Source organism: Amblyraja radiata, chromosome 9, assembly GCF_010909765.2.
Source record: "Amblyraja radiata isolate CabotCenter1 chromosome 9, sAmbRad1.1.pri, whole genome shotgun sequence".
NCBI classification, from domain to species: Eukaryota; Metazoa; Chordata; class Chondrichthyes; order Rajiformes; family Rajidae; genus Amblyraja; species Amblyraja radiata.
This window is the reverse complement of record NC_045964.1, coordinates 29,401,278-29,416,563: the sequence shown is the minus strand read 5'-3', so window position 1 is coordinate 29,416,563 and position 15,286 is coordinate 29,401,278. Positions and strand designations below refer to the sequence as shown.

Below are 15,286 nucleotides of genomic sequence, written 5' to 3'. Positions count from 1 at the left end.
ACTAGCTGCATCTTTTAGTTTATGACAAATTCAGAATAATTGATGAGGAGAGGGTGTAAATTTACACTGCACTGTTCAGGATTTGGGATCAGCTGGTTATCTACTTTAAGTAAACACCAAGCAAATTGTTATTGCTGGTGTTTTATCACGTCGTACATTTGCTAACTTACATAACTACAAAATCTCTCAGATTGCTGACCAGTCCAGACCACGCTCAATATTTAACATCCCTGACTTGATTAGTAAGGGTGTCAGAAGTTATGGGGAGCAGGCAGGAGAATGGGGTTGAGAGAGAAAGATAGAACAGCAATGATTGCATGGCAAAGTAGACATGATGGGCCAAATGACTTTATTCTGCTCCTAGAATTTATGACTTATAATGACCTTACATCTCCAAATAGAAAAGCTGTGAAATAACTCATGCCAATAATTGCCAGTATCAGTGTTTTCGTCTCCACCCCATCTTCCACGCCAATTGTTCTGTGCAAAGAAAGCACTGAGCATGGAATCAAAGGTTACAGGCTCAGATAACCATATAACCATATAACAATTACAGCACGGAAACAGGCCATCTCGACCCTTCTAGTCCGTGCCGAACACGTATTCTCCCCTAGTCCCATATACCTGCGCTCAGACCATAACCCTCCATTCCTTTCCCGTCCATATAACTATCCAATTTATTTTTAAATTATAAAAACGAACCTGCCTCCACCACCTTCACTGGAAGCTCATTCCACACAGCCACCACTCTCTGAGTAAAGAAGTTCCCCCTCATGTTACCCCTAAACTTCTGTCCCTTAATTCTGAAGTCATGTCCCCTTGTTTGAATCTTCCCTACTCTCAGTGGGAAAAGCTTATCCACGTCAAATCTGTCTATCCCTCTCATCATTTTAAAGACCTCTATCAAGTCCCCCCTTAACCTTCTGCGCTCCAAGAATAAAGCCCTAACTTGTTCAACCTCTCTCTGTAACTTAGTTGCTGAAACCCAGGCAACATTCTAGTAAATCTCCTCTGTACTCACTCTATTTTGTTGACATCCTTCCTATAATTAGGCAACCAAAATTGTACCCCATACTCCAGAATTGGCCTCACCAATGCCGTGTACAATTTTAACATTACATCCCAACTTCTATACTCAAAGCTCTGAATTATAAAGGCCAGCACACCAAAAGCTTTCTTTACCACCCTATCTACATGAGATTCCACTTTCAGGAACTGTGCACAGTTATTCCCAGATCCCTCTGTTGATTGATTATACCTTTAATAATCCTTTACAGGAAATTACAGTGCCACGACAGCTTCAAAGAAATCACCTATCCATGTTCTCCAGGGATGCTGCCTGACCCGCTGAGTTACACCAGTTACACCAGTATTTTGTGTCATTCCTTGGTAAACCAGCGTCTGCAGTTTCTTGTTTCTGCACTTCAGATTAAGCCCGAGATATCCTAAATCTAATCCATGATATTTTAAATCCAGCCCAGGGTAGCCCATCAGAGCAGTCCTTGGACCAACCTGCAATAGCCAAATTCTGAGCACAGGATACTTGGCATTAAGCTCAGGACACACTGCAGCTGATGGACAGAGGCCACAGGTGCACCTCTTTCTCTCCATCATTCCCTGAAAAACAGGCAGAGGTCCCCAATCCTGACAAGAAAAGCATCTAAGTGCCAACAGTTACAGAAGCAACCACTGGTGACCATCTTATCATATGTCTCATGTTTTCTTGAAAAGGCAATCAGACACATTTCTAATTCATTCATTGCCTGAGAGTGGTGATTGCTGGTAATCTCAGGAGATATTATCCATACCTAGTTACCCAGAATTGAGCAGTTGTTTAAGATTCAATTGCATTGCAGTCTAGAATGCACATAGGCCAAATTGTTTAAAGATACCAGGCTTCATTCCATGAAGGACATACGAGACTGAGATGAGCCTTTTTCTCCCAAAATTACTTGATTTCAAATTCACCAGTCACAATGGAATGTGTACCAATGACTCTGGCTACGAGTCTTGTAAATTAAAGAAATTGGCTGCTTTGACATCTGTTACCTTTTTCAGGATAGAAGTTAAAATTCCAAAGTCACTACAGATTCTGCACAATTGATCCGTACATTGCACACTTACTCTAACCTTAATGCCATGAACAGCAGGTACCACTCTCCGACAAAGTGTGTGCATTTAGCTCCTTACAGCTGCTGACACTTCCATTTGGCCTTGCACCTAACTCTAATCAGTTTAATTCTCAACCTCCTGTCCACTGCATGTTGCAGGCTACCTGTGAGTGGCATCAAGAAAAATGCATTTGCAGAGCTTACATTTCCTTAAATTTGAAAATAATTATCTTACATAATTGAGATATCTACCTCTATGTTGCAAGCTTGCAGTGTGCTTTTTAATTCGAGTTGGAATGAATGCATTTTCTGCAGCAGGGAATTCTGAGAGTCGATCTCTTCAGTCAGGTGAGCTACATTCCGAACCAGAAGGAGTACATGGGCCTCCAGATGAGCAAACCTTTGCTGCACTATACTGTAAAGCAACAAACACAAATATATTGCAGATGAAAGCTGAAACAGGCTACATTCTGGTAATCTGGTGTGTTACATATTACCATTTGTGACAAAATAATGCCCCTAGATTATTGATTTAAGACACTCTAACTACTGTTTCAACAAACAAGAGTGATCACACTTCAAATTAATAGAGCTTTATGATGTCATGTGGGCATGAAAGGTCATATTATAAATGCAGATTCTGGTCCTGTTACCTGTAACATAGCTTTTCCTGGGCATTGCCTTGCATATTCTGATCTTTGATCACCTGCACACAGCAAATGGATACAATAATGTAGACTAATGCTTAACTACTTAAAGCAAGATAATATTACCTGAAAAATTGGCAATGCCGAGCCTACTGGGTATACACTGATATTTAGGAAAGAACTGCTTATCATACCACCTTGACAATTTGTGATTGCGCTGTTTATATTCCCTATAAATAACCTGGCATAAATTACTGGGATGCAATCGTTACTGTTCATTATTTTCACCTGAGACATATTTTAGTCATGTAACACTGAAATGAAAATATTGCAAAATATTTCTTTGTGTGGTTCTTTGTTTGTATAAATACCAAATATCTTTCTGGCGCTGCAATCTAAGCTGTGCCCACAGTTTGCCATTTTTCACTGCATTCCGCCCTTTCTGTTTTGATTTTCGGTTCAGTGGCAAAGGTCTGCTCTCCCGGGAAAGAAGTGCAACAAGATTCTGGTAATCTGTTTCCAGGGACTGTAGATGTTGCCGGATTGCATCGACTTGCGACATCCTTGTGGATCCAGAGGATACAAAGTTAATGCTTAATGCTGGAGCCCGAGACCTCAGACAAGGAGAGCCAAATTCTCTTTCACCTGCATTGAAGCAAACAGAATGAGTGTTGTGAGGTGAAGCGCAAGCCCATTTAACATATTTGTTATATTTTTCTTTGGGTTCTCCCCAAAGCTTCTTCCTTGTATTGCAAAGGAACTGCATTGCTGCAGGTAAGTTTGAACATTATCTGGAAATCTATAGTGAGCCTGAACGTCACAACACTGACAGAAAATGATGTACGTTTTCTATGCGCCTTTGAAATGTGGCAGGCAGTGCAGCATGCTGACGCAGCGGTAGAGTTGCTGCCTTACAGCGCCAGACACTCAGGTTCGATCCTGACCACGGGTGCTATCTGTGTGGAGTTTGTACGATCTCCCTGTGGCCACATGGGCTTTCTCCTCCCACACTCCTGAGGCATGCAGATGTAGGTTAAGTGGCTTCTGGTGCATTATAAATTGTCTCTAGTGTCCACGATAGTGCTAGTGTACGGAGTGATAGCTGGTTGGCACAGACTCAGTGGGCCAAAGAGGCTCTTAGGCTGTATCTCTTTAAAAAAGTTTTTGGTTTATGGGGCAGCATATGCAGCAGCTTGTAGAGCCACTGCTTACCTCATTATATATTTTTATTTATTATTTATATCATAAAAGTCACATTGCAATATTCCACTGGTTAAGTTGCCCTCTTATCCTCTTGTGTTGCTCCACCCTTGACCATAGTGATATTGGAGACAAAACAAAGAGTAGACATTGCAATATTTATTCTAATGTTTTCTCTCACAAACTCAAGTGTTACTTTATACTGAGCTTTTGTACAAAAACACAGCTGTTTCACGCTGCTATTTAATTTTTACCCACCCTGCCACACCGCCAAAACATGTTCACATGTTTAAATGGTTTGGAATTAAGGGACTCCCGCTCGCAAAGAAATGTTAAAAAATAGTGCCTGATCAAAACATGAGAAACATTGACCTGGAAGCTAGATAGTAGGGGTTTAAATGGGAAAACAGAGCAGGTAAGGCATGCACATTCCACTATAATGTTTCAAAGGCATTTGGACAGGTACTTGTACAGGAAAGGAGTGAAAGGCTACGGGTCTAATGCAAGCAGATGGGAATAGGTCGGAAATTCCATCTAAGTCAGCATGGACAAGGTGTGTAGTAAGGATCCATATCTGTGATGGATGTTTCTCTGATTCCATTGTCTATCATATTTATACACTTATTGCTTAAAATTGCTTTCCACCCACTGCAGTTGCTTATTGTTTGGCGACATTTTTGAACTTTGACTGTCGACAAAATTAGCATGGTGGGAGGTAGTCATAAAACAATGGAAACATGCCCTTCAGCCCTCTGAGTCCATAGTGAGCATCAACTACCCATTTACACTAATCTAATCCAACTTTATTCTCTCCATGTTGTTTTCAACTCTCCCCAGATTCTACCTTTCACCCAGCACAAGGGGCAAATGACAGCAGCCAATTGACCTACCAACCTGCACATCTTTGACATATGGAGGGAAATGGGAACACCTGGAGCAACCCCACGCAGTCACAGGCAGAATGTATAAACTCCATACAGACAGCACCTGAGGTCGGGAATGAACCTGGGTCTATGGCGCTGTGAGTCAGTAGCTTTACAGGCTGCAACATATGCCGCCCCATAAAAAAGACTTCCTGCCACATTTCAGAGGCACATAGAAACCGTACATTATTTTCAGTCAGTGTTGTGACTTCCGGGCTCACTGAAGATTTCTAGATCGTGTTCAAACTTATCTAAAGCTATCTGGACAAGCAATCTTGCGGTGAGACCTTGTGCGTTTAAAGAACTGCAGCAATGCAGTTCCTTTGCAATACAAGGGAGAAGCTTGGGGGTGAACCTGTAAGTTTTTGAATGTTTGAGACTGACAATTCTGCTAAGTCAGGCTCTATAATCATTCAAAAACTTACAGGATTGTACACAAGCGGCTAAAACAAATACAATTTGTATGGACTTATAAACTCATAAATTAAAACTGAATAAAATTTTAAAGCTTCAATTATAAAATAATATACGAATCAAAATCACAAAAATCCTCACAGATGTTCCCACCATTCGTTGTTCAAGTGGATACTCCAACATAACTGCTGGGAAATTATGGAACATCAGAAAGGGAACAGAAAATCACCGATTTCAATGCTGCTGATCACCCATCTGCCTGCAAATCGTGAAGGTACTCAGAGTGCAGGGGGAAATGGTAACTGTTATATAGGAATATGCACAAGCCCGGGGTATGTTACTTACTGGAGCAGTTAGTACTCTGTATATATTAGATTACTGCCTAAACATTTTTTAAATCCTTATTTTGATATTTACCATGGCAGTTCCTAATATCCAATTACAAACAGTGCCTTGTACAGATGCAGATTGTACCACCAATATTTATGCCAATTAGAGCCTGAGACATACAACATGGGAACAGGCCCTTCGACCCAACATACCCATGCCGACCAAGATGCCCCTTCTATACTAGTCCCACCTGCACAGGTTTGGTCCATATCCCTCTAAACCTTTCCTATCCAATTGCAGTGACAACTCTACTTGTCCCTGTTCTGTGATGCACATTTGTATTAGTTAAGGGTGAAACTGGACAAGGGTAGGGATGTCAAATGATGCTATTGCTTTGGCTGCCCGTTGAACAACCCACAGAGACACAGTGCCATTAACTGTAATGGAGTCAAATACAGTGCCCTCCATAATGTTTGGCACAAAGACCCATCATTTATTTATTTGCCTCTGTACTCCACAAGTTGAGATTTGTAATTTAAAAAAATCACACGTGGTTAAAGTGCACATGGTAGTAGCATAATGAATTCTGAAGTGTATAGACACATCCTATCTGCTCAAGTTCAAACAAATGCCTCAAACCTCATTGGCCGGCAGTTCATTCTACAGCAAGACAATGATCCCAAACATACTGCTAAAGCAACAAAGGGGTTTTTCAAAGCTAAAAAATTCTTTAGTGGCCAAGTCAATCACTCGATCTGAACCCAATTGAGCACGTCTTTTATATTGTGAAGAGAAAACTGAAGGGTACTAGCCCCCAAAACAAGCATAAGCTAAAGATGGCTGCAATATAGGCCTGGGAGAGCATCACCAGAGAAGACACCCAGCAATTGGTGATGTCCATGAATCGCAGACTTCAAGCAGTCATTGCATGCAAAGGATATGCAACAAAATACTAAACATGACTACTTTCATTTACATGACATTGCTGCTTCCCAAACATTATGGTGCCCTGAAATGGAGGGACTATGTACAAACACAGCTGTAATTTCTACATGGTGAAACCAAAATGTATAAAAATACCCTTCAATAAAATCTGGCAATGTGCACTTTAACCACATGTGATTTTTTTTCTATTACAAATCTCAAATTGTGAAGTACAGAGGCAAATTATGGGTCTTTGTCCCAAACATTATGGAGGGCGCTGTATAACCAACTTGACAACAAGCAGCAAACGGGATTCTGCCTGTTCTGTACTTCCATTCATCTCAGCCACAGTTCACCCATCCCTCTTCCCCTGCCATTGCAACGGCATCTGAATTAATTGCTAGAAATACCATAATAAACATATCTCAAAATTTGTTGACTAATGTTTGCAAAGCAATCTCCAAAAGATGCAACAAATAAACTAATGAGGCTGCATAGAAGGAGAAAGACACAAGGTTAACCTTTTATCAGAACTAGAAACATTTCTTCTGTCAGATCTTAAGGAGAGCTTGAAATAGGAAGTCTAAAATAGAAAAATACCGATTAAATGCTGTAAGGCAAATTGGGATGAAATCAGGGCAAGTAAAAAGCTATGCAAAAAGGAGTTGCAAGTGAAAATAACAGGCAACACAATCCAGAAAATAGTTGAACTGAAACGGTTGAACTCACGAATGAGTCGAGAAGGTTGTCAATGGCTGATCGAAAAGCGAGATGCTATTCTTCGGACATATATTAAGTTTCATTTTAATAGCATAGGGGGCTGAGGAGAGAAGTAAGAACAAAGTGTGGTGTAGAATTCAAGTGAAGGGTGATTGGACACTCATGGTCTTGCTTACAAACTGAAAAGTGAAATTCTATACCGTCATCATTGAGTTTAGTTAAAGAGCTTGACTTTAACTGAAGGTTTGGATTGCTGTCTTCGGTACTGTTATTAATTGGTCTTTGGATAACTTCATCAGCAGCAGCTCCCCCTGAATTCATTGACTCAAGTTGACTTAGGGATTTCGCTCTTTGTTTTTGGAGTGAGCACAATACAAGAGATTGGAATGGCCTTATCTCTGAATGATCTATGTCAGCAGCAGAGCCGAGTTGGGATGCAATTTGTATTGTTTGTTGATTGGAGGTCTGGTTTATTCTTGGTGTGTTCACTGGAGAGAAAGGAAATGGACCAGGCTTGAGATTTGGATTCTCTTGAAGTACCAGATCATTCAAAGGCACTTTCCCAGAACACACCATTACTTTAGGCTCTTGGTCATGGTTAACTTCACAACGTATCCCCAAATGTGACACACTTTGGTTAGCAGACCAATAAAGAGAATTGATTTTATCCTGTGATACCAAGTGAGCCTTTGAAGCAGTGGACTCAAGAGGTGAACCAACCCCGCCGACTGCAGTGGGTTCATTTTCAATTTCCGTATTTGCAGTTTTTCCTTTTGCAGAATGTTGATTTGCAGAATGTTGATTTGCAGGAAACGTTAAACGGTGCTCATTGGTTGGATTTTCCCAGATTGTTCTGCCAAAAATATCTCTGTGGTTCTGTGGAAATTCTAAATAAAAATAATTGAAAATATTACAGATTCAACGTATGCAGTCATAAATGTTCCATAAAGCCTAGGTTTAATGAATCTAATATTTACAAGGAAATGCTTATTGTCACCCAGGCTCTTTGCAGAGAAGACGTACGTTGAGCCAGAAGATTCATTCTAAATATTCTACCTTCTGTTACCAAGTTAACAGTTTCTTATAAATGACATGGTCATGGTACTTCAGTTAATCCGATCCAACATTCACCTACTTGATTATATTTTGCTAAAAACGTTAATCCATGACTACACTGTTAGTTTTGTTTAGTTTAAAGACACCCATGGAAGCAGATCCTTTGGCCCACCGAATCCACACCTATCATCGATCACCCATTCACATTAGTTCTATGTTAACCTACTATCTCTACCACCCCCTGCACATCAGGTACAATATTACAGAGGCCAATTAACCTACAAACCCGCACATCTTTGGGATGTGGGAAGAAACCAGAGCATCCAGAGGAAACCCATGCAGTCAACAGGCAGAATATGCAAACTTCAAACAGACAGCACCCGAGGTCAGGATTGAACCCGCGACTCTAGCGCTCTGAGGGAGCAGCTCTACTAGCTGCGGCGCTGTGCCGCCCTTACTATTGTATGGAGGGGGGGAGTGAAGGAGAGCGAGGCCAACAACTATATAATAGCTAAACAAACACTAAACATAATGTGTAAGAAGGAACTGCAGATGCTGGTTTTGTAATAGAGATGGTCCATAATGACGATAGACATAAAGTGCTGGAGTAACTCAGCTGGTCAGGCAGCATCTCTGGAGAGAAGGAATGGGTGACATTTTGGATCGGAACCCTTCTTCAGACTGAAAGTAGAGGAGCAGGGGAAACTGGAGGTAGTAAGAGGCCAGAATAAATCAGGACCTGTACAAGATTCATGTACTTTTTGCAATAATATTATTCCCCTAATTTTACGGCTAACAGAACACAAGTTATTGTGCAGAACTGACATTAAAAATACTTGAATGAAGCTGGATGATATAAAGCGTGATGCATATTAAGCAGGTGGGGGGGTTAACAGCTCAAGAACCAAATTCAGCTGGGCCAGCAAAGACAAAGGGGGAGAGAAGGTGGGGGAGAGAAGGGGGGCGGTCTGTCTCAGTCTTCCCCAGGACAGAAGGGGGAAGAGTTGTGCAGTTTGATAACCACCGGGAAGAAGGATCTCCTGTGGCATTCTGTCCTGCATCTTGGTGGAACCAGTTTGTTGCTGAAGGTACTCCTCAGGTTGACCAATGTGTCATGGAGGGGTGAGCTGTATTGTCCAGGATGCTCCGCAGTTTGAGGAGCATCCTCCCCTCCAAGACCACCTCCCAATAATCCAATTGCGCCCCCAGGACGGAGCGGTTTCTTCATTCCAAACCGCTCTTTTAATTATTGTCCTTTCATATTCACCCAAATTTGCCACAAGATGATGCAACTAATGCAAGCAATTGGTCTGAACTACTACTCAAAACAATGCAATCTATAAAATAAACACATAAAAAATATATTTAGTCAGCAAATCCAGACAGAAACAATTCCAAGGAATCTACCCATTTAAGACCAGCTGTAATGTTGACAACATTCCCTTCTTTATATTTCAGAGTAAAGGGCCTGTTCCACGAGCATGCGACTGCATGCGGCAAGCGCGACCTAACGTGGTTGCTTGAGCCGTACGGCCTCGTGGAGCCGGTCCCACTTCGATTGCCGGAGCCGTATGGAGTTATGCGGAGCTGGTCCCGACATCGCGCGAGGCTCCGATAAACTGACAGTATTCAAAAATTCCGTGCGGCAACGGCCTCGACGCAGCCACCTTGACGCCGTACGCATCGCCTCGACGGGCATACGCAGCGTCTGAACGTCGGAAGCAGCGTCTTGACGCAGTACGTCACGCGAGAAATTCCCGCGGACTTCACTCAAACTTCACGTCACTCACTCGACCTCCGCACGGCCCCCGCTTTCAGTTTGGTCGCGCTCGCCGCATGCAGGTCGCATGCCGATGGGACCAGCCCTGTACGGGGATCACTCGACCTCCGCGTGGTCCCCGCTTCCGGTTTGGTCGCGCTTGCCGCATGCAGTCGCATGCTCGTGGGACAGGCCCTTAACTCTGCAATTAAAATAAAATCCATCTTTCAGAGCAGCAACAATGGATATGAGTTAAGAGAAGATAGAACCAAGGAGACCAGGAAAAAAAACTCTGCACAGGTTGTGCAGGAATACGACAGCTACTGAATGTTTTTAGTCCTTATCATACGCCAGGCTTAAACACTGCTCCTATGTAGTACATGTGAATTATTTCACCATTACATTTGATCCAATAGCTTTCAAACATGCACGGAAACATGATTAGGTAGGAATATTTATAATAAGGGCAATTATTACTTATAGTAATAAAAAACAGCAATAAATATAAAATCTGTATGAAACTACCATTGTTTGCAGTATTCTTCAGAGCTGAACTTCCATGCGCTTTATCAAGAGGTAAACTCCTTTGCCAAGAAATGCCAGCCTCAGGTACTCTGTGGGGAAAAATGAATACACCTTTATCTTTTAAAAATTTGAATTCCAATCCCGTAGGCATAGTACCATTCTTTCTTTTTAAGGCGGAGATTGACAGATTCTTGATTGGTAAGGATGTCAGGGGTTATGGGTAGAAGAGAGGAGAATGGGGTTGAGAGGAAAAGATAGATCAGCTATGATTGAATGCGGGAGTAGACTTGATGGGCCAAATGGCCTAATTCTGCTCCTATAACTTATGAACCATTCCGGATTCAACACCCAAATCTGCATTGAAATTACGTACAGCAATCAGGTAAGACCAGATGCTAACTTTGTATCGCATCTAGACCGTAACAGCAATACTGGTACAAAGCCAAACTATTTTTCACTTAGAAGGGTGAAAGCACTGTCAAGAATTACTGAACAAAATAAGTCAGCATTGCCTATCAGGTACATAGCATTGTGGGCTCAACTAGAGTCAATCTGTAATGTAAACTCTTACTCTTTCCACTGATGCCGCCAGACCTGATGAGGACTCGGGGTCATAGAACTGTACAGCACGGAAACAGGCCCTTCAGCCCCTCTTGTCCTTGCCGACCAAGTCGACATATTGGGCAAGTTCCATTTGTCTACATTTGGCCGATATCCTTGTAAACCATTCCAATCTACATATCTGTCTAAAATGGTAGTTCCATATCAATAGACAATAGGTGCAGGAGTAGGCTATACGGCCCTTCAGGCCAGCACCACCATTCCATGTGATCATGGCTGATCATCCACAATCAATACCCCGTTACTGCATCTCCCCATATCCCCTGACTCCGCTATCTTCAAGAGCCCCATCTAGCTCTCTCTTGAAAGTTTCCAGAGAACCGGCCTCCACTGCCCTCTGAGGCAGAGAATTCCACAGACTCACAACTCTCTGTGTGAAAAAGTGTTTCGTCATCTAAATGGCTTACCCCTTATTCTTAAACTGTGGCCCCTGGTTCTGGACTCCTCCAACATCGGGAACATGTTTCCTGCCTCTAGCATGTCCAAACCTTTAATAATCTTACATGTTTCAATAAGATCCCCTCTCATCCTTCTAAACTCCAGTGTGTACAAGCCCAGCCTAACAAAGTCAAAGTACCTTGCATATTTTGATAGGCTCTGCAGTTTGGTGTCATCGAAATGTTGTGAAATTTCATAACATTTCTTGCAATCGACCAAACCAAGGAAAGTTAGCTCACCAAAATGATCAAACCTAGCTTTCATTTGAACACTGATATTGTCCAGAATGTTATAAAACATTCTTTTCCTCTCATCTTTGATCGGCTGTTTACTTTGGGCATTGTCTGTCAGGCCAAGTGTGATGCATTTCTGCTCGAATTGATCATAGAAACTGTCAAACTCTTGTCTCTGGCGTTCCACAACTCTATGTCCCCCTGAAGCCCAAAAACCAATCAAATCTGTTTAACCTTACCCACTGCCTCGAGGATATAAAGTGTTGGATGGCCCAGAACTTCCTCCAACTAAACAAGAGTAAGTCTGAGGTCATCCTTCTCGGCCCCTTGGACTCAATCAAAATGATAGCAGGCAGCCTTGGAAGCCTTACCCCACTACTCAAACCTCACGTCAAAAACCTTGGCGTGATATTTGACTCAGCACTGAAATTTGACAAACAAGTCAATGCCGTGGTAAAAGCTAGCTTCTTTCAGCTTCGGACGATAGCTAAAATAAAACAATCCTCCAGTTTGATGACCTGGAAAAGATCATCCACACATTCATCTCCTCCCGCCTAGATTACTGCAACTCCCTTTACACTGGCATCAGCCAATCTTCCCTGTCCCGCCTGCAACTGGTCCAAAACGCCGCAGCGAGACTCCTGACGGGCACCCGAAAAAGGGACCACATCACCCCGATCCTGGCCTCTCTCCACTGGCTCCCTGTGTGGTTCCGTATAAACTTCAAGATCCTCCTCCATGTCTACAAAGCCCTCAATGGGCTTGCCCCCTCCTACATAAAAAGTCTTCTCACCCACCACACCACCTCCAGGCCCCTCAGATCGGCCGACTTGGAGTTGCTGAATATCCCACGGTCTAGGCATAAGCTCAGGGGCGACCGCGCCTTTGCGGTTGCAGCTCCTAGACTGTGGAACAGCATCCCCTTTCCCATCAGAACTGCCCCCTCCATCGACTCTTTTAAGTCAAGACTAAAGACTTATCTATACTCCCAAGCCTTTCCTGACGTCCTCTGAGTGAGGGCTACATGTATATATGTATGTAGTTTGTTTTGTTGTGCTATTCTTATAACAAATGTAAAGCACTTTGGCCAACGAGAGTTGTTTTTTAAATGTGCTATATAAATAAATGTGACTTGACTTGACATTGTGTCGCGGATTCGCGCTCAGCAGAATCCAATGTCCATTACTTTCTTCTGCAGCACACAAAAGAGTGCATCGGTTTCATTGAAAATGCCCTCATATGCCATTATGAAGAAGCAGGTTGATGCTTTTGACAGCCAGAGATCATATCCGGCGGCCATCATCAGGGTGTCATTGTCCCAACCATCGGGATTTTCGTTCATAATCCGGAACACAACACGCAGATCAGATTGGTACATGCTGATCGGCTGCACTAGTCTGGAATATGAGCTCCATCTCGTGGGCCCTGCTCTTGGTTAACATCGCTTCACGACATTGTCCAGTAGGTGGGTGCGCTTGGTCGACTTATTGAAAAACGTCGCAAGTCCCTCAACTGTTTTAAAAAACGTTTTACACTCAGGCCAATATTTTGCTGAATGCGAGAGCACCAGGTTCAATTTGTGTGCATAACAATGGGTAAACGTGGCTTCGGGTACATTTTCTTTAATCTTGGCCTGCACCCCATTAAGATCTGATGCCATCACTGAGGCTCCGCCGTAAGTCAGAGCTACCAGCTTTTCAATGCAATTGTATTTCCCCATCACTCCCAAAACATAATCAGCAATAGCCAATGCTCGTCTGTCATCACTCACATCATCAAATCCCAAGAACACCTCCCTCACCTCACAAGTCACCTCACTTTTAGCCACATAATGCAAAACTACAGAGACCTGGGCTTTGTTTGTGACATGCGTTGTCTCGTCTACTTCGACTGCAACAAATGGGGCTGCATTAATCTCCTCTTTGATATCATTTCTAATAACATCACCGACTGCTTCGATTAAATCGTTCTGTATTCTGTTTGATGAGCCTGAAAACACAGTGGATGTCCTCCAAATGTCTAGCTAACTTTTCATCTTTCTCAGCAAAAGCATGTAATAGCTCCACATAGTTATCACAATTAGAAGAGCTTGCACTCTCATCGTTACCACGAAATGCTAATTCCAGTTTGGCTAGGAAGCAGGTCGCATTAATAAATTATTTTAAAATCTCACTGTTTTCCTGGAGGGTGGAGTGGGCGGGCAGGGCATTTAATCTCCGCTGTTCATTCAAAGCCAGATCTATCCTTGAAGCTCCAAAGGTTTTTAAAGCAATTTGGCTTTGAAAGTGAGTTGTCGATTTTTCATGTTTTTTGAGGCTCCTTGGTAGATTTTTCAAGTCACAAAATCCCGCGTTAGTCCAAACGTGGTCGGTAGTGGAGAACAGAAGGCAGGAAAAGCAGTAAAGGCGATTCTTCGTAGCACAGCCACACAGCCAGTTTTTTCGTTGGTACCACTACATTTGAAACAACCGTGTTTTCTGTCCCTTCGTTTGAACTAGGTCCTTAAGCTCAAGCATTGATCTTCCAGTGTTAATCACTCCCTGTATTGATTGAAAGTCCAATTTTGAGACATTTTCAAGGTTAGATATAATGTTTTCCATTTTTGCAGCTGCTGGAAATTTTTTGCTAGAGCTAAAGGACAAAGGACATTTATTGTCACATACACCAATTGGTGCAGTGAAATTTGAGTTACCATGCACTTATGCAGCACACAAAAATGATAAACACAACACTTTAGAATTTAACATTAAACATAAAAAACATCCCCCCACAGCAGATCAACGTCTCCACTGTGAGGGAAGGCACCAAAGTTCAGTCTCTTCCTCTGTTCACCCCGTGGTCGGGGCCTATTGAGGCCTCCGCAGTCGCCGCTACGGGCCCGATGTTTCAGGCCATCGAACTGAAGAACACTCTCAGCGGCCCAGAGCCTCCTAATTGGCCGCTTCCTACCGGAGACCACGGCTTCCGAAATCCACAGGTCGAGCTGGGCGGAGATTCAATGCTGGCGGCCTCGGTGAGAGATCCCAGGGCTCCGCGATGTTAAAGTCAGCGCCGCCCGCGGCTGGAAGCTCCCCAGACCACAGCTCCACGGTGTTCAAAGTCGGCGGTCCCAGCACTCCGGAGCTCCAACGCGGCGACCCTGGTAAGGCATTGCTTGCTCCGCGGTGGAGTCCAATGCTTCGCCGCCGCTGCTGAAGCTAGCTAATGTGGAAGGAGAGCGAGGCAGCATCAATTACGTGGGCTGAGCCTACGTAATTGATGCTCGCTCTCCCTCCACTGGGCTCAAGACACGCCCCCCTCAGTGAGGCAGATGTGACAGCTGCCTCCCCTGGTGCTTTTTCATTGCAGTTTTATGATGAGACCAGCGAGCCTAAATTTAATATCT

General features: G+C 43.1%; 1 protein-coding gene across 1 annotated transcript in view; it reads right to left on the bottom strand.

Annotated features, from left to right (window-relative positions):
• Positions 1–15,286, bottom strand: part of LOC116976912 — a 73,202-nt gene that overhangs the window by 12,222 nt on the left and 45,694 nt on the right. The window contains exons 9-12 of the mRNA XM_033026970.1: positions 10,610–10,698; positions 7,470–8,156; positions 3,130–3,403; positions 2,364–2,526 (exon numbers count right to left, since the gene is read on the bottom strand). Coding sequence (XP_032882861.1) covers positions 2,364–2,526; positions 3,130–3,403; positions 7,470–8,156; positions 10,610–10,698 — 1,213 coding nt within the window. The remainder of the gene's footprint in view (positions 1–2,363; positions 2,527–3,129; positions 3,404–7,469; positions 8,157–10,609; positions 10,699–15,286) is intronic.